The 19135-nt window shown below is 38.6% G+C and overlaps 1 protein-coding gene across 1 annotated transcript in view; it reads right to left on the minus strand.

Moving 5' to 3' along the window:
- TCTN3 (tectonic family member 3) overlaps positions 1 to 19135 on the minus strand; it is a 41648-nt gene that overhangs the window by 7434 nt on the left and 15079 nt on the right. The window contains 2 exon segments of the mRNA XM_069067090.1: positions 2 to 184; positions 14747 to 14884. Coding sequence (XP_068923191.1) covers positions 2 to 184; positions 14747 to 14884 — 321 coding nt within the window.

Below are 19135 nucleotides of genomic sequence, written 5' to 3' on the forward strand. Positions count from 1 at the left end.
AGACAACAGAAGTGCTCAAGTTTCTTAGAGATTCCATTTTTCCACTTGATTCCTCCTGAAAAAAATAGTGGAATGGCAATATCCAGTCCATGTTTCGCAGGCTCCCTGTAAACTCTGGCTTCTTTGTGATGTCAGTGAAGGACACAAAAGTTCTCAAAGGTACTTCTACCACAGATGAAGGTAACTGCAGAAAGAAAGAAATGACAGGTCAAACAGCCCGCTAGCTTAGGCACATCATTTCAATTCAATTCAAGAAACATTTGTTAACTGCTTATGTGCTGTGAGAAATTGTGGATACAAAGACAAATAAAACTCCCTGGCTTCTAGAAGCATACATTCTTCTTGGGAGACGCAACCTGGCCTTAGAGACGTACATTCTACAAGGTAGAATGAAGTTATTTCAAGAATGATGGTGTCCCAACAACTAGAAAAATCAGCAAAAGTCTCAGGTAGGGGTAACACCAGAAGAAACTAGGGAAGATACTCTAGGCATGGAAAGGCATACTCATGAAAGGACATGGAGAGGGCAGGTAGTACTGGATACAGCCAGAAGACCTGTATGACTAGAAATGGAGCAAGCAAGAAGTAAAACAATGAAATATGGCAGGAAAGAGAGGCAGTAGCCAGTGTGTGTAGTTTTAAATTCTGGGCTAAGAAGTTTATATTTTATCTGTGAGCCTACTTGTTGATCAGTAGAGGGATAGGGCCCATTAATGCCTCCTCTACTTCCAGGCTCAATTGAGTTAAGGAGACCTAGCCTCAAAGAGAAATAATATAACATACATACTTTTTTTTTTTTTTGGCTTTTTGGAGGGGGGAAGGCAGGGCAATTGGGGTTAAGTGACTTACCCAAGGTCACATAGCTAGTAAATGTTAAGTGTCTGAGGCTGAATTTGAACTCAGGTCCTCCTGAATCCAAGGCTGGTGTTCTAGTCACTGCACCCCTAGCTGCCCCAACATCCATACTTTTTGATCTAGCCATCCCACTTCTGGACATATTTTGTTCTTTGATCGTTTTACTCACGTCCAACTCTTCATGATCCCATTTGGGGTTTTCTCAGCAAAGATACTGTAGTGGTTTGACATTTCCTTCTCAAGTTCATTTTACAGATGAGGAAACTGAGGAAAGCAAGGTTAAGTGACTTTCCCCAGGTCACACAATTAATATGTGTCTGAGGTTAGATTTGAATTCAGAAGGATGAGTCTTCCTGACTCAGGCCTGGCCCTCTTTCCACTGTGCCACCTAGTTGCTCCTATTGGACATATATCCCAAGGAAGTAAAAACTAGAGATAAAAACTGGAAATAAACCAAAACATTCATAGCAGCACTCTGTTCTGACAACTAGAAACAAAGTTGGTGCCTATTACCTGGGAAATAGCTGAAAAAATTATCAAAAATGAACATGATAGAATATTGTTGTACAGTAAGAAATAGTGAATATGAGGAATTCAGAGAAACATTGGAAGATTTGTATTATGACATGTACATGAAAATAATCTGATCCAAGTGAACAATTAATACAATAGCTACAATGGCATAAATTAAAGATACAGCCTGTCCCTCACCACCCCAATTATAGTGGCTGGGGGTGTGTAGAGGCAAGCACCCCAGTGTCTCCAGGGTGTCTGCCAATACAGGTTCTTGGATCTGCTTTGATAAAGGAAAGAAACTCAAAATGGGTTAACAAGCTTACTTTAATCAGTCAGACATATAACGTTTACCTTGTTCAGGGGAAAAGGTCAGCACCCCGAACTCCAAAGTATACAGGCAGAATTATCAAGACAGAAACAGATCAAGTAGACAGATTTCCAAACTGTCCAACCATTACATCCATACCCAGTCAACATCTAGGTTTCCACATCTGGGTTTTTCAAAGCTGGGGGGACCCTGGACAACGGCTTCCCAGAATACAGATCAAATCACAGAACATTTCTCAAAGTGAGTCCCCAAAACAAAGCCTCACATCAGGCTTATATAACCTTCTCCTGGCTCAGAGAATGTAACAACCTTATTGACCCACTGGCCAATCAAAAAGTATCTACTGAAAAACAAGCCTCCCACCCCAGGCTTCAGGTGCACTTTAGCCTAGGGGCAGGGAAGATCTTCCAAATTTGCATTCCCATTACAGGGGGGTGGGAAGAAGGGGAGCAGAGAAGGGAGGGAAGGAGTATTAAAGACAGAATCTCATATCTACTATCACCAATGAATCTTACATGATCCATGTAGGGCCCTGTTGCTCAATTGTTTTTGTCTCAAGATGGGGTTTAACTGTGTAAGAAGGGAGAAGCTTTTTTACATCTATGATGTGAAGACAAAAGGCATCGATAAAACATACTGAAATAACAAGTAAAAAGCCAGGGAAATAAAGAGGAGCATTTCTAGCCTTGTGTTTTCAGTCTTGTGATGAGATCAGCAGTCAGCATGCAAGGAGCTAAGAAACAGAAGACGAGGAAAGGCAAGCAAGGGGTCTAAATTCCATCAAGGTTTTCTGTTGCATGGTGCAGTCTGCAACTCAACCGTACCTCTCTGAGTGGAGAAAGACCAAAAGAAATAGCTACATTGCTATAATTCTTCCCCGCTTTCACCTTATAGTATAATCCTACCTAGTACTTTATTTTTAAAATGCTGAAATGGATGTCATGCTGCCAACTCAAACACATAGGCCACCAAAAACCTATGTATTGTCTGTGATGACCAGACCATGAAAAACTATAATCCCCTTAGGAGGAACACAGCTTTTCCCCCATGGGAGTCTACTTGAGAGCACAGAAAACCAAATGGCCCAATTGCTGCCCTGAAGCACCCCCTCCCCTGTCAGATCCCCAAATGTTTCAGGGTAAACAAAAGCGTGGTATACTATGCTTGTGAAACTGGGGGATGAATATTCTTCTCTTCTCCAGTAGGTAAGAACAAGCAAAGCTTTTTCAAAAACTCCTTCAAATGTTCTCCTACATTTCAAGAAAACTGGGTCATCGAATGGCACTAATATAAAATAGCTAAGGACTGGATATATGGGGGATAAATTGTGTGGACTATAATAACCCACAAATGTAAAAACTGAATCAAAAAAGGTAGGGGAGGCTGAAACTTATTCAATCTTTTTTTTGATGAAACGCTTGCCAAAAGTATCAGTTAATGTTGTGCCTTTTACAAACTGGGCCAAATACTGATCTAGAAAGTATCTTGACAGTTCTTAACAGATTTTCAGCAGAAATCAAAGAAAACAATCTGTACATTCATGTCTAAAGAGGTTCCAATACCTCTGGGGTCCATCTAATCTAGAATGGAGTGGAGTTGGGATGGAGACCCACTTAAATAGGTCCTGGGACCTGAGGGGAGTTCTGAGATGCAGTGGGCTCAAATTATTTGAGCCCTCAAGATACAGAAGGTCATCAGTTGAGGACAGAAATGACAGTTAAAGCTTATGTCAATCAGCAGTAGGATTGGGCTCATGAGTGACTGTTGCCCTTCCAGCCTGGGTGAAATAGGAAGAATAAATATTAGAAAAAAAAGAAAAAAAGTTGGATCACTGAGATAATCTCAAGTCCAAATGACCCCAATGGTGAATATGGACTCAGAAGATCTCACTGGGTCTATCTTGTGAAATAAATCCATCCCTCTAAAGTCATGTTCAGTGGAGACACCTTGTGATCAAAGTTCCAAATAGTTCTATGGCCAAAGCTGCTTCAGGACATTAAGATTTGCTCACCAGAAACTACTGCTACTTTCTATCTCTGGAACTCCCACCTTAGTTAGCCTATTGCCTCTTTCCATCTATAAGGACTATATTCTTAGGATTAATTTCTGCCCCAAGGTATCCTTAGAAAAGTCAGGGCAAGGGCAGGAGACGGCTTCTATGATCCTGTCTCATCAGTACTGGCAATAAATTCTTGCTACTATTACCTTGACCTTATTACAGACTAGCTGGTCTATTTGCCTCTGTGAGTTCAAACTGCTTGTGCCTGATCCCTAATCTAATCTACTCTGAACATCTCTAAGGCTCTCTGACATCTAGTGTGCCCTGAGTCCTGGCATTTGTTGTTGCTTCCTTGCTAATTCAAAACAAAGATTCTGATTTTTCAATGGAAGCACTAGACTGTAATGCAAACAAACTAAATATGGATCAATAATAATGTGTGACTGTAAAAAGAAAGTCATATTTAGAGTTAACAGGGATGCCCGCCTTATGTAGAGTTATATTAAATATCATATTAGGTTATATTAGTTATATTAAGTATTCTACTATTCACAATGAGTGAACAAGATCAGCTTTAGACAATTCGAAGAATATATGAGACCCCAAGCCAAGTAGGATATAGAATCTGCCAGGGAAATAGCTCTGGCTATTCTTTGATCCTTATATTAAAAGCCATAATAACAACCACCACACTATAGTTAATGTCTTTGGTGGCTGTTATTTTCCTTACGCTTTCCCAGTATTCATGAAATTGCATCTGCTAAAGAAAGTTTATGCTCCCAATTAGGCTGAAAGTATGTGGAGTCTCCTCTCTGGGTCACTAGACAGTGCTAGGGAGGAACAGAACCTGACAGTACATGTTAGGACAAGGGGAGTACTTCAATATCATCTGGAGGATGAGGTTCCTGAACTGTATTTAGTATGTCAGATTTGAAGAGGCTGAAGGCCAAACCTTTTTTCCCCACTTGCTTTTCAAAATCATTCTTTATTCTATGCATGGGTACAACTAAACAAGGAAAAAAACTGAAAGAAAACGGTTTAAACTCCTTTAAAGTCCGATCATTTATTTCTTTTATCAAGACAGATACAAACATGGGGAAAATGCTAAATCAGAACATTTGTAATGCTCAATTTATTTGTCCTTGTTGTTTTTAATTTGCTCTGGTTGAAATTAATATTTTGATCTTAGTTATTTCAAAAAGATCACCAGAAATCAAGTTTGTTCTTTGGGTTTTATTCTGCTTACCCTATCAAACTCAAATGGAAACAAGATTCTTAGTGATAAAGTTCAAATCTGGATAAAGTTCAAACTTAGAGGCTGAATGACCCCTTGTAAATGTGGTCCATACTTTAGGTAGACAGGTTTAGCATGGACACTGGACTAGATGACTTCATAAGTCTCATCTCTAAAATTCTGTGATCATGATTTTTGGTTGAAGAAAGCAAAATGTCTTCCTTTCATTCTCTAAATATTTTCTGCTTCATTTATTAATTTATTAGAGGCAAGGTGATATAGTAGAGAGTTGGCCTTGGAATCAGGAAGGTCTGGGTTCAACTCCTATTTCTAACACAAACTGGCTGTGTGATGCTGGGCAAGTCAGTTAACCTCTCATTCACTTAAGAGACTTGCTAAGCCTAAAATGCAGACAAGCTGCTAATGGGCATGAGAAGAGAGACTTTCCTCACCTAAGGAGTTCCTTATGCCAGAAAATCATACATCCAGTCGCTATCTCTGATCATGAATGAAAAACAATTCAGTACTTAAGAACAAGTTGTATACTATTACATACATGCACATACATATATATATACTTATATGCAGACATATATATGTATATATCTGTGTGTATGTGTATGTGTGTGTATAACATCTCCTAGAATTATATGTTTGCAACTACATTTTACAGACTGTGGTATAGAAAGGATTAACCCTTAATAACTAGCCAAGTGTTGCTGAGCCTTGTGATGAAAAAACCAGGTATCTATTCCTGAAGCAACAAGCAAAATTGCTTTCAGAAGATGGAATCTGACTAATGGTAAATGAAATTGGGGCTTCAAAGAAAGGCAAGAATAATAAAAAATGGAGATTATCATTACAAAATAAGGAAAAGTAAATCAGCAGAAAAATACATGATATCATTTACTATGTCAGATAGACAAATTTTCTTCCTGTTGCTCTCAGGGATAAATTTATGGCTTTAAAGAGGAAGCAGTGCCAGAGCCAACAAATCTTTAACTGCTGCAATGTTTTTTTAATTTCTATGACACCTTCTTATATATAAATATATGCTTCTGCTTTTTAGAAATTTGCAGTTAAAACTGCTATCCTCCTTTAAAGAGTATAAATGAATTAATACTCCTTTACATTACAGCTTTGTGTAAGTATGCATATACACATTTGACTTTTGATTAAAAAACCAAAAGTGTGCATATATACACATACAGAGCTATAATAATGAGTAAGGTCATGTTAGAATCTTTGTGTATTGGAAGTTCACTCATCTACCACTACAGAATATGAGTTAGCATTTCACTTGACCAAATACCTCTATGAATCCTTTGATCCCTTATGTGAGAGAATCCCTCAAGATTATTAAACTGGCACTTAATAGATAATTGTCACGTATCTTGTAAATGCTAACCGTCCCTTGCTTTTTACTTTTACCCTTAAAATCTCCCAAGGGTTCTCTCTCAATTTCCAAATAAAACTATGGATAAAAAATATCAATTAGGATCCAGACAGTGTCACAATCCCCAACACTGTTAGCTGTAGCTAACCTAGAGTAAAGGAGGGAACACAACCCTTTCATACTCTCAATTTCCCCTTAATCAATTCCTGTACTCTAAGATCTCCAAATACAGGTCTGGAAGCCAAAGTGGCAGGCAGTACCTTGCTGCTCCCAACTCATCACTACTCTGGAACTTTAGGAAAGGAGACATTTTTATCCCACAACAGAGAAAAAGCTTTTCATATATAAAAAGTTAGGGCTGAAGGCCAGTCTTCATTGCCGCCACACCACTGCCCCTACCTGGACATAGATCTGAAGGCCTGTGGCATTCCATTTACATCTCAAACCAACTGAAAGAACTCCCTTTAATAAATCTCCTTTAGACACTTAAGTCTAGTGAAAAGGATCCTTTTCTCTTCCCTAAACACAAAAAGGTAACCTCAGAATTAAAGTTACCACAAAATAATTCAGAGAGGCATTTGCTACCAAAGGTAGGAGATGAAAGGGATAGGAGAAACTGATCACGTCTCCTTATTTTTAAATTCATTAAATTCATGATTCATTTAAATTCCTTAAATCCATTCCAATTGCTAAGGTGGTCATATATTAGAAACTAGTGAAAAACTAAATTTTTCAGTTGTCTGAGATAGCACCTCTCTTTTCTTCTTCCTTTTTTAAAAAATAAACCAAGTTAATGGTGTCACCAGAAATCACAAATAACTTATGAAAAATAAGCATAAGGAATTAAATTTAGTTTATAAATAACTTCACACAAAAAACCTCAACCAAACATGGGCATATACAGAGAAAATGCTGAGTCTAATTTCAAAAAAAGATATATTTTTAAAAAGGTAATAAAACAATAAAAGTAACTCAGTGAACCTGGAGTTTTGGAAATCTTCTATAAAGAATACTAACAATAATTACCACAGAAGAAGGGGCAAAGTACTAGCATTGTCTAATAATTCATTAAGTGATATTGTAATCAATCAGGAATAAATGACTTGTAAAGGAGATAAACTTTTATGATGGGAACTTCACTGATGAATATTTAATCTATCTTTGTCATTATGATTGATGGTCCTACTTTTTGCTCTGAGGTTCTGTCTCTTAGGGTAGGGGAACTGCAGAAGACAGTTACTTCCTCAGGAAATTTATTTTCTATTACTTCATATTTACTGTGTAAATGTTGCCACTTCTTAACTCAAAGTTACCTCTTGAGGTGTGAGGACTATTTGATTTTTGTCTTTTTTTCCTAATGGCTTGTACATAGTAATGAATATTCATTGGGTAACACTGGTGGGTAGCACTGCAGGAGGATACTTTCCACCCCTGTCCTCCTTTTTGGAAGAGGCCAAGTTGACCCTTACCTACTACTTCTACCTTGCCCCTTTTTCCTTTCTCATGTTGGAGGATGGATATTTAATTAGCCAGACCCTGTTACAACAGCTATGGGCAATATGATGGTCCTCAGGTCTATTGGGCCCCTTTCTGTGCTGTCATATGGCATTTATGTTGGATGAAAAATTATTAGTACAATTACAATAGTTCTGAGCCTCCAGCTAGGAAAATTGCTAACATTTGAACAAAGGTTTTTCTCTATAAAGTCTTGTATACCTCTAGCTAACCCCTTTCCTCTTTAAGATTAAAGTAAAAATCAGGATACAGAAAGTATTTAGGTAAAAGCAGAAAGCAGAGGATGTTACATTGTCTGTTGCAGGACAGATATGTGGTGGGGAAATTGAGAAAAAAGCAGACTTTTTTGGTCCAGAACCTCTCTCAGTCCTTGAAGAAGTATGGCCCTTTGAGCAAGATGCTTGTCAGGCCTGATAGCTCCCCTGACCATTCCCTTCATTGTCACAATTAAGCCCTCCTTTCATTCCTACGTTCAGTTACTATCTGGGTGCCATCCCTTCTTTCTATCTCCTCTCCTAAGTCCCAGAAGGCTCTAGAGGCATCGACTTCTCACTGCAGCTGCTTGGCTCCTGAACTCCTCATCCCTTCCTCTCAGGCTTTCCCTCAAAAACTCTGTTCTTCCCTTTAAGAACTCTCAGACATGACTTACATCCACCTTCTGGTTCAAAGATTTTGAGAACTGAGAGAGAATGTTTGTCCTTCAGCAATACAAATCCCAGGATGCCAGTCCATTCTCAAACCCCTATCAATTTTGAAAATCAAGGGCTCTTGCACTCTTTGAAAAAACTGGTGCTACAACAGGGGTAAATATGATAGAAACATGATTTTCTATCTAGGATAGAATTTATTTATCTAAGGATTTATCTATCAACGGACACATCAACCTTGGGAAACTGAAGAAGGGCCGGGCATAAATATGCATGATAAATGCAAGAAGCAAAAAAGAAAAGAACATGGATTTGCACATAGTAACGGCTTGCACACGGTAATGAATATTTGTTGGGTAGAGTTAAAAGTAACCTTGGAGGTGTTCATTTTATAGAGCTATCAATCAGTCAACTAGTATTTATGAATCATTTAAGTGTTGACACAGTGCAAGACATTGTGATCATGAGTACAAAGAACAGGACCTGGAAGCCAAAGGAATTTACATTCTAATGATAGTGAAACTGAAATCCTTAGAGATTAAGTGACTTGCCCAAGGTCAATTAGGTGGTGAACTGCAGAGCCAATATTTGGATCCAGAACCTCACTCCCAGCCCCCAGAATTCTGACTCATATTTAGCATATGTATGTTAGAAAACATGTTTCCAATAAAACTGGAAGAAAATTAAATATAACGTGGTTACCTTGCCATTATCCCTATAGATTATCTACCCAGATGAAAAATCTTGTTCATAACTGCTTTTTAAAGAGCAGACACTAGACAACATCTTTGTTTCCATCACAAACTCCAGTTACTCTTATTCTCAGTACTGTCTGAAACTGCCAGGACTATATAAGAAAAGAAGAAAGGAAGTTGGGGAAAAAAAGTTGGAGTCTCCCCCTGTAAGGATTATGGGATTTAAAGATCTTCCATGCCCACTGGACTTGCTGACATAGCAGGAAGGGGTGGGGCAAGAGGAAGTGGAAGCCAAGCTAGAGTTCCTGCAGCAGCAGCAGAGGCAGCGAAGGCGCGAACCCCTTTTTGAGTCAGCCAGAATTTCTGCTAAGGACTTCCAGGGGCCGGAGCTGCTGGGAACATGCTTCCTGGGCACTGGATGGTTGCTATGAGTGGGGAGAGGAGGACCTTTGCCTGAGGTAGCCTGTTCTGTTTTAAAGGCTTGAAAATGTGGGTGCTTTCTACTTTACCTGTGCCAATTTCGTAACTACTCTGATGGCTTTGACTTTCTGGTTTTGGGACTCAGTCTTTTGGTATTTTAATAAATGTTCTCTCTTTATCCCCCATATAGAAAACCTGATATATTTTGTGATTGATAACTACATCAGCATATCTGTAATTGCCATAGGCATTGTGAATATTGCATTGCTAATATACCCCCATACTCAGATTCAGTTACCAAAAAAGCCCACTGTAATGGGAATGTAAATTTTAAAGATCTTCCCTGCCCCTAGGCTAAAGTGCACCTGGAGCCTGGGGTGGGAGGCTTGTTTTTCAGTAGATGCTTCTTGATTGGCCAGTGAGTCAATAAGGTTGTTACATTCTCTGAGCCAGGAGAAGGCTATATAAGCCCTGATGTATAGCTTTGTTTTGGGGCTCACTTTGAGAAGTATTCTGTGATTTGATGTGGATTCTGGGAAGCCGTTGTCCAGAGCCGCCCCCCCCCCCCCCGCCGGCTTTGAAAAAACCCAGATGTTGAAACCCAGATGTTGACTGGATATGGATGTAATGATTGGACAGTTTGAAATCTGTCTACTTGATCTGTTTCTCTGACTTGATAATTCTGTCTGTGTATTCTGAAGTTCGAGGTGCTGACCTTTTTCCCCTGAACTGGGTAAACAATACGTGTTTGACTGATTAAAGTAAGTTTGTTAACCCATTTTGAGTTGCTTTCCTTTATCAAAGCGGATCCAAGAACCTGTGCTGGCAGCAAACCTTGAGGACGCTTGGGGTGCTTGCTGCTACACCCACAAAAATAAAACCTCTTTGATTCCTAGGAAAGGTATGAACCAAAGACTGATCCCTATGTAAGGAGAAGTGAAGGACAGGTTACTATTAAGCCAAGTTTCTGTTTAAGTCTGAAAAATAATGCTATCGATTCTGGTACAAGCTAGGGAGGGGTCAAGACAGAAAAACTGAATCATTTTCTAGTTCTTACTAGAACTGATATTCACTGTATTACTTAGCAGTTACTCATTTTTTGAGCACTCACTTTAAGATACATTACTATTCAGATATAACAAAAATACAAAATGCAAAAATTCTAAAGTAAAATGTAAATTAATTTTTGCCTATCTGCTGATTGGATGATTGAATCTAATGCTTCCCTCCACTGGAATAATCAAAAAGTGATTCTAATTCTTTACACTTTCAACTGTATTTCTTGAAAATAAATTTCCATGGAATATTGGAATTTGTCTTTAAGTGTGATTGTTCTTAGCTATATGGTGAAACATTATATCTTGAAGTAATGTGTCAAAATATTTTCCTGGATGTGATTATCAGAATTTGTAGAGAGTCAACAATAAGAATTCAAACAAAATGGAACCATTATAAAGGATGATCTCCATAAGTAGACAAGATAAGATCAAATGCTCCAACAAATACCAAGAAAACATGGTGGGCAGGTCCTAAGATAAGAAAGAGGTATCATAAAGATAGTCTTGTGGCACTGAAGAATCAAGTATTAAAAAAGGAATTAACAAGTGAACAGTGTCCTTTCAAACAAAGAGAAGAATACTTAGAAAAATGTAGCAATGTCAGTTTGAAAAGTCTATATAAATAAAAAAATGATTTCGCTATTAAGGATAAATAAGTTAACAGGTAAATTGGGAAAGAATTTTTACAACCAGTATCTCTGATAAAGGCCTCATTTCTAAAATATACAGAGAACTGAGTCAAACATATAAGAATACAAGTTATCCCCCAATTGATAAATGGTCAAAGGAACAAGTTTTCAGAGAAAGAAATTAAAGATAACTATAATCATATGAAAAAATGCTCTAAATCACTATTGATTAGAGAAATGTAAATCAAAATAATTCTGAGGTACCACATCACAACCTATGAGATTGGCTAACATGACAAAACAGGAAAATGATAAATGCTGTAGAAGATATGGGAAAATTGCAAAACTAAAATGCATTGTTGGTAGAGTTGTTAACTGATCCAACCATTCTGGAGAGCAATTTGGAACAATGCCCAAAGGGCTGCAAAAATGTGCAGACCCTCTGACCCAGCAATACCACTTCTAGGGTTGTATCCCAAAGAGATCACAGAAGTGGGAAAAGGACCCGTATGTACACAAATATTTATAGCAGCTCTTTTTGTGATGGCAAAGAATTGGAAATACCCATCAATTGGGGAATGGCTAAAAATGTTGTGGTATATGAATGTAATGGAATACTATTGTGTTATAAGAAATGAGGAGCTGGGGCGGCCAGGTAGCACAGCGAGTAAGAGCACCGGCTCAAGTGTTGAGAAGACCTGGAGATCAAATCCCGGGCTCGGACACTTAGCACCCACCCAGAAACACCTGGCCGTGTAACCTTGAGCAAGTTACTTAACCCCAATTGCTTAGGGGCGGCCAGGTGGCTCAGTGAGTAAGAGCACCGGCTCCAGTGTCGGGATGACCTGAATCAAATCTGGGCTCGGATACTCAGCACCACACCCAGAAATAACTGGCCGTGTAACCTTGAGCAAGTTACTTAACTCCAATTGCTTTAAAATAAAAAAATAAAAATGAAAATAAAATAAAATAAGAAATGAGGAGCAGATGGACTTCATAATAACCTAGAGAGACTTATATAAACTGATGCAGAGTGAGAGGAGCAGAACCAGGAGAACATTGTACACAATTACGGACACATCGTATCTGTGATGACTGACTTTGATAAACTGAGTTCATCTCAGCAATGCAAGGGTATAAGACAACTCCAAAGGACTCATGATGGAAAAGGCTATCCACATCTAAAGAAAGAATTATGGAGTCTGAATGCAGATTGAAGCAAACAATTTGCTCTCTCTTTTTTGTTTTGTTTGTTCCTTCTTTCTCGTAGTTCATGCCACTGGTTATAACCTTTCTTTACAACTTGACTAATGTTTAATGTGAAGGTATTTGTAGAACCTGTATCGGACTGCATGCTGCCAGTGGGGGGGGGGGGAGGGGGAGGAGAAGAGGATGAGGAGAAAATTTGGAACTCAGAAGCTTGTGGAACTGAATGTTGTAAACTAAAAGCAAATTAATTAATTAATTAATTAATTGGAATTAAAAAACATAAGTTAACAGGTGATTCTTGTAGTAGTATAGTAGCAATATCAGTAAACAGCAGTAGCAGCAGCAGCAGAATCAGCAGTAACACTTCAATTTACTGGCATGTTTCAGAGCATAGGATGTTCTAATACATATTTTCTTATTAACTAAGGGTGAAATCCATTTGTAATTAAACCACAGGCATTCAGCTTTTCTATGAAGACTAAACTTGAGCCCTCCAAGTTGGGGAAAGCAGTGGTGACAATGAAATTCCTGAGCTGAAACAAGAGAAGGGGCTATTGGCTATCCTTGGAGGTGGGAAACTATATTATGGGCAACTGGCTTAGCAAACTAGCAGGCAAGATCTTGAAAATACACTTTACTGGTTAGGGACCATTCAAACCATACGTTAATAGCTTCATTAGTAAATCTTCTAGGGATAGTTTCCTTATACCAAAGTTAGTCTCTGTTACTTCATAATAATTCCTTTAAGAATACAACTCTAGGGGTGGCCAGATGGCGCAGTGAGTAAGAGTGCCAGCCCCAACATCAGGAGACCCAGGATCGGTTCCGGCCTCAGATACTTGGCACCCATGCAAAATAACTGGCCGTGTAACCTTGAGCAAGTTACTTAACCCCAATTGCTTTAATAAATAAATAAATAAATGAATAAATAAGTAAATAAATAAATGAATGAATGAATAAATGAATGAATAAATACATAAATGAAAATAAAAATTAAAAAAAGAATACAACTCTTACCTCCTACTAGCCAAAGCTTATGAAGTACAAAAGCTCTTGGCTCATACTACATGTACTCCGATGGCACAACTAGAAATAATTTTGGGAATGATGGAAGTGAGAACCAGAACAGAGTGCTAATATCTCTAAGTCTCAGAACAATGAAAGCCTTCTAAAGGTCAGCCAGAAGAGCCATTGATGTTACACTTAAAAAAATACCTTAAGAGTCTATTTTACTCCATTTTTAGAGGCTCATTAATTTTGAAGACACTTAATTTAAAGAAAAACATTTTAATGTATTTAATGAATCTAACTTCCCTTTTGCAGTAGGGAAGTTAATGAGATCACTAAGGAAATGGAGAGAAAGAAGAGGGCCCAGGAAGAGCCCCAGGATTACAACTGACATATTCTGAGCTATTGCTTATCAACTCTGGTGGAACTAAAGTCTCAGTCCTACAGTTTATGAGCTAAAGGGAACAATCAAAGGAGTGGCCATTGGGTCAGGGTGAACACACATGACTCTTTGGAAACTTGTTGGGAAAGATCACACTGGCAAGATCTATGAGCCTATGAAGGCAGAGTAATTATGAGGCCCACCCTAAACAGAAAATTCCTCTATCTTTTTTTTATTACACTAAAATTATTTATTTTAAAATTAATATTGAAACAATAAATGATGAATAAATTTAGACTGTATTCTTATAGCAATAACTGATAGATAACATGACCAGAAAAGCAGAGGATGTCTGAATATTAGAATATGCCTTGAGTTTATGAATCATTAGAAGCTGGATTAATTCTGCCACATTAGCTGTTTAAATTTCAGTCAGGAAAAATGCACCTGTTGGTTGAACTCAGTACAGTTAAAACTGATATAATTAGATAATGCATAATTTATCATGGAAGATGTTAACAACAGACTAGGGAGATTAAAAAAGTGGAGCAAAAGTGTATAGACTGTGTTAGCACTCTAGCAATGGATCACTTTCAATGAAAGGGCAGTACAGAATAGGAGTGAGAGGAAATGGAGCTTAATTCCTAGGCCTAGCACAGTTCTGGACAAATAGTAGGTGCTTAATAAATGTTTGCTGCCTGACTACTGACCAACTCAAGTAGAGGGAGGGCAAGTTTTATTTAATGGCACAAGCTGGTTTTTATTTAAAATTATAGGGTTAGTAAATCACTGGGCCCACCACATGTGCAATACCATTTGCAAAATTAATCAGTCCATGACAAAACTACATCTTACCGTTATAAAGTTGCACTGATACAGGTAGCGGCCTCCTAACACATGAGCTTGTGGGTTGGACTGGAGGCCTACATAAGCCCACAATATCTGGATCTCCAAGGAAAATGGTATGCCACAGCAAGAAGTACAATTTTTAGCCTGTAGTGAGAAAAACTAACATTATTATAAAATGACATTATTGAGAATTTTAGTAAATGTGGCATTGTGCCCAAAATCACAGCTTTTATACTGTCTACGAACATTTACAGCTGTTGGTATTCTAAATATGAGATTCTTATCCAGTGACCAATAAGTGGACAAACTATTGAGGAAACTGAGTCACATAACTCTTAACATTCTCTTAACTATCAATGAAACCAGAAAACAAAAAGAAGTTTTAGCTAAATATAAAAATGGTTCCTAAGTTCTCCTTAGAGAAACAAATATAGGAATCAGCAGCTGGTTTTATCATGCATCTAAAGGCAACGAGAAACAGAATTTCATGGTGGAATTGGCTATCTCGTATTGCAGTGTTCACAAACATTTTCAAAAAGACTACTATGAAAATAATTTCAGCTTATAAATTAACATCTTGCAAAGAATGAGCTAGCCAATCAGGCAAAAAACATTTATTAAGTATCTACTATGTGCCAGATGCTAAGTGCTGAGATACAAAGAAAGGTTATAAACAGTCCCTTTCTTAAGGAGTGCACAGTCTAACAGGGAAGACAACATCAAAACAACTATATACAAACGATATATATATATATATATATATTGTATAGGATAAGCTGGAGATTTTATCAGAGAGAAGGCTTCTTGTAGAAGGTGGGACTTCAGCTGAGAATTGAAGGAGCCAGAGAAGCTGGGAGGGGAAAAGGAGGAGGGAGGGCGTTACAGGCATGGGGGTAGTCAGACAAGATGCCCAGAGGTAAGACATGGAGGGTCTTGTCTGAGGATCAGCAAGGAGGCTACTGTCCCTGGATCTCGGAACACATGGAGGGAAGTAAGGAGTAAAGATACCTGCAAAGCTAGGAAGGTACCAGATTATAGAGGGCTTTGACTTATACAATAATAAAAATGATCTCAATTAAAAAAAGGAGTAGTAGGGGTTGCAACTGCAGGAAGTTGTATACAATGTCTGACATGGTTCTCATGTTCATTGCTTATTCTTAGATATTTCTCTGTGTTAAAGGGCATGGGATTTATTAGGAAGTATCTTCAGTATTCAAAAATTAAATTTTGCCACATTACATTTTCACCACTTACGTTGTAACCAAAAGTCTATTTAGCTGTGGCAGGACAGAGACACTCTCTATGCCAAGGAAATCTCTTTGCTCTGCCCACCAAGCATAAATATTCCCTCGGCTACAAAGCAGCTTTGCTCAGGGGGCAAAAAGAAAAATGACACACACACACACACACACACAAAACAGGCAAAACAGCCTGTTTAATCTCCTGCCCTAACACTGTTTTGCCATTAAATGCTTTCATCACACCACTACTCTGATTAATACCTATGCCTCTTGATTGCACTTCCCCATCCAGTCTCCAGAATCTGACACTGCCCCATTCCCACCTTAGTCATCCCTAGTCTCTAAGGCCTCCTCTCTAATTCTATTCAAGCTGGATCATACTGTCTGACCTATACATCTTGCACATTCTTGCCTTATGTTCTTATTCCTTCTGCTTGGAACGTTCCTCCTCAATTCTCACAACCACTAATCAGCTTCCATTCATCTCATTACTCTGAATCGTCTGTCTTTATGTGCTTAGTTTATACTTTAATTTGTTATTTTTCTATTTTCATTACCCCAAATGGAAGGAAAAAAGGCTGGGCAAAAATTAAGGATCCAACAGAATGACTCAAATAGGTGGATCTGTGTGTATGGGTATATCAGACCACCAGTTTCAATGCTTTTAACCTGATAACTTATTTTAAATGCTTTCATTTGCAAAGTAATACCCCATCCTCTTTACCAATGAATCTTTGAAATCTTTTCTACTCCAATCTACTCATTATACTGAGGCCTTAGAAAGGTTAAATGTACCCAAAGTCACAGAGCAAGCAAGCAAACCAGTAGCAGAGCACAGCGACCTAGAACCTGAGTCTCTTAACTCCCAAGTTCAGTGGTGCAGTGGATAGCACACTGGGCCTGAAGTCAGAAGACCCAAGTTCAAATCTGGCCTCCAGACATGTACTAGTTGTATGGCCCTACGCAAGTCACTTAACCTTTGTATGCCTCAGTTTTCTCAATTGCAAAATGGGGATAATAATAATAGCAACTACTTCCCAGGATTGTCTTAAGGATCAAATGAGATATTTGTTCAAGTGCTTAGCACAAGGTCTGGAACATAATAGGCACTTAATAAATGTTTATCCTCTCCCCAAGTCCAGAATACTTACCATGATGCCACACTAAGGTAAAATGAGTACATATCTGACCTAACCTGAAATAGTGATAACAATTCCTTTTAATGGAACTAACTCCTATACAAAGGAGTTCTTTCTTATCTAGAAACTTCATCTAGGTAAACAGGTTTCTTTTTCTTTATATACTTTCTCTATGTATCTGCATGTTTTATTGAAAAATTGAAAAAGTTAATTAAACGGGGGGGGGGGGGGGCAGAGTCAAGATGGTGGAGTAAAAACAGGACCTCTGCGCAGCTCAGGCTCCCACCAACTCCAACTCATGTAAAAGGTGACTCTGAAAAACCCTGGAGCTTCAGAACCCACAAAATGACACAGAGAAGCTAACCTCCCACTGAGGACAGCCCAGGCCAGCAGGAATCAGCCAGCAAAGAGCTCTAGGAGCTGAGCCCAGCCCCTCAGCCAGCCAGAGATTTTAGCCTCAGGGTAAGCCTGACCAGCTCCGGCTGGAGGGACTTCAGATCACCAGCAGCTGTGGCAGTTTCCAGAATTATCAACCCATAAATGCTAAGGACAAAGTGAGAGGTCAGTGCAGGGTGGACTTTGAGATCTGATAGTTTGGGAGTGCAGTTGGCCTTTATCCCCTGGAGGGAGAAGCTGCTGAGGTGCCATGGCTGCCGCCACATGGCAGCTTCAACTCCTGGCCTGCAGATTGTAGGGAGACCAAGCAACTAGTCTGAGGGGTAATGGCTCTTGCTTTAAGCTGCTTGGATCTCGACTGCAGTCTAGGGTGGAGGTCCTGGGGTGTGTGACCAGCTTGCCAGAGCATGTGGAGGCTTCAGAGAGGGCACCCAACTAATACCTTCGGCAGCTGAGAAAACCCCAGCGATTGGGACAAAGCTCCCCTGTCTGGTAGCAGTCCTACTGTGGCAAAAAGCTCAAAAGTCAAGTAATTGAGTGGCAACATGAGCAGGCAAAGGAAGAAATCCAAGCAGAGCAATCCAACTTTACATTCCTCTTTTGGGGACAAAAAACGATCAAAGCATGGAACAAGGAGGAAGACAGTGAAGTCAGAACTCCTGCACCAAAAGCTTCCAAGAAAAATATGAGCTAGTTACAGGCCATAGAGGATCTTAAGAAGGATTTAGAAAACCAAATAAGAGAAGTGGGAGAAAAACTGGGAAAAGAAATAAGAATGATGCAAGAAAATTATGGAATGAGAGTCAACAACCTGACTGAAGAAAATAACACCTTAAAAAAAATAGACTAACTCAAATGACAAAAGAGGCTCAAAAAGGCAATGAGGAGAAGAACGCCTTAAAAAGCCGAATTTGCCAGATGGAAAAAGAATCTCTAAAGCTCACTGAAAAGAATCATTCCTTCAGAATTAGATTGGAGCAAATGGAAGTTAGTGACTTTATGAGAAATCAAGATACTATTAAACAGATCCAAACAAATGAAAAAATAGAAGGCAATGTGAAATATCTCACTGGGAAAACCACTGACCTGGAAAACAGATCCAGGAGAATAATTTAAAAATTATTGAACTACCTGAAAGCCATGATCAAAAAAAGAACCTAGAAATCATCCTTCAAGAAATTCTCAAGGAAAATATCCCTGATGTTTTAGAACCAGAGGGCAAAATAGAGGTTGAAAGAATCCACTGATCACCTCCTGAAAAAGATCCCAAAAAGAAAACTCCTAGGAATATTATAGCCAGGTTCTGGAATTCCAAGATCAAGGGGAAATATTACAAGCAGCCAGGAAGAAACAATTTTAATATTGTGGAAACACAATCAGGATAACACAGGATCTGGCAGCTTCAATGGGATAGAGGACTTTCAAGCATTCTTGATGAAAAAACCAGAGTTGAATAGAAAATTTGACATTCAGATACAAGAAGCAAGAGAAGCACGAGAAGGTAAACAGGGAAAAGAAATCATGAGGAACTTATCAAAGTTGAACTATTTACATTCCTACATGGAAAAATGATAATTGTAACTTATGAAACTTTTCTAAGTATGAAAATAATTGAAGGG

This window comes from Petaurus breviceps, unplaced genomic scaffold, assembly GCF_028583685.1.
Source record: "Petaurus breviceps papuanus isolate PSGF00001 unplaced genomic scaffold, PetGlider_PUasm1.0 90740, whole genome shotgun sequence".
NCBI lineage: Eukaryota > Metazoa > Chordata > Mammalia > Diprotodontia > Petauridae > Petaurus > Petaurus breviceps.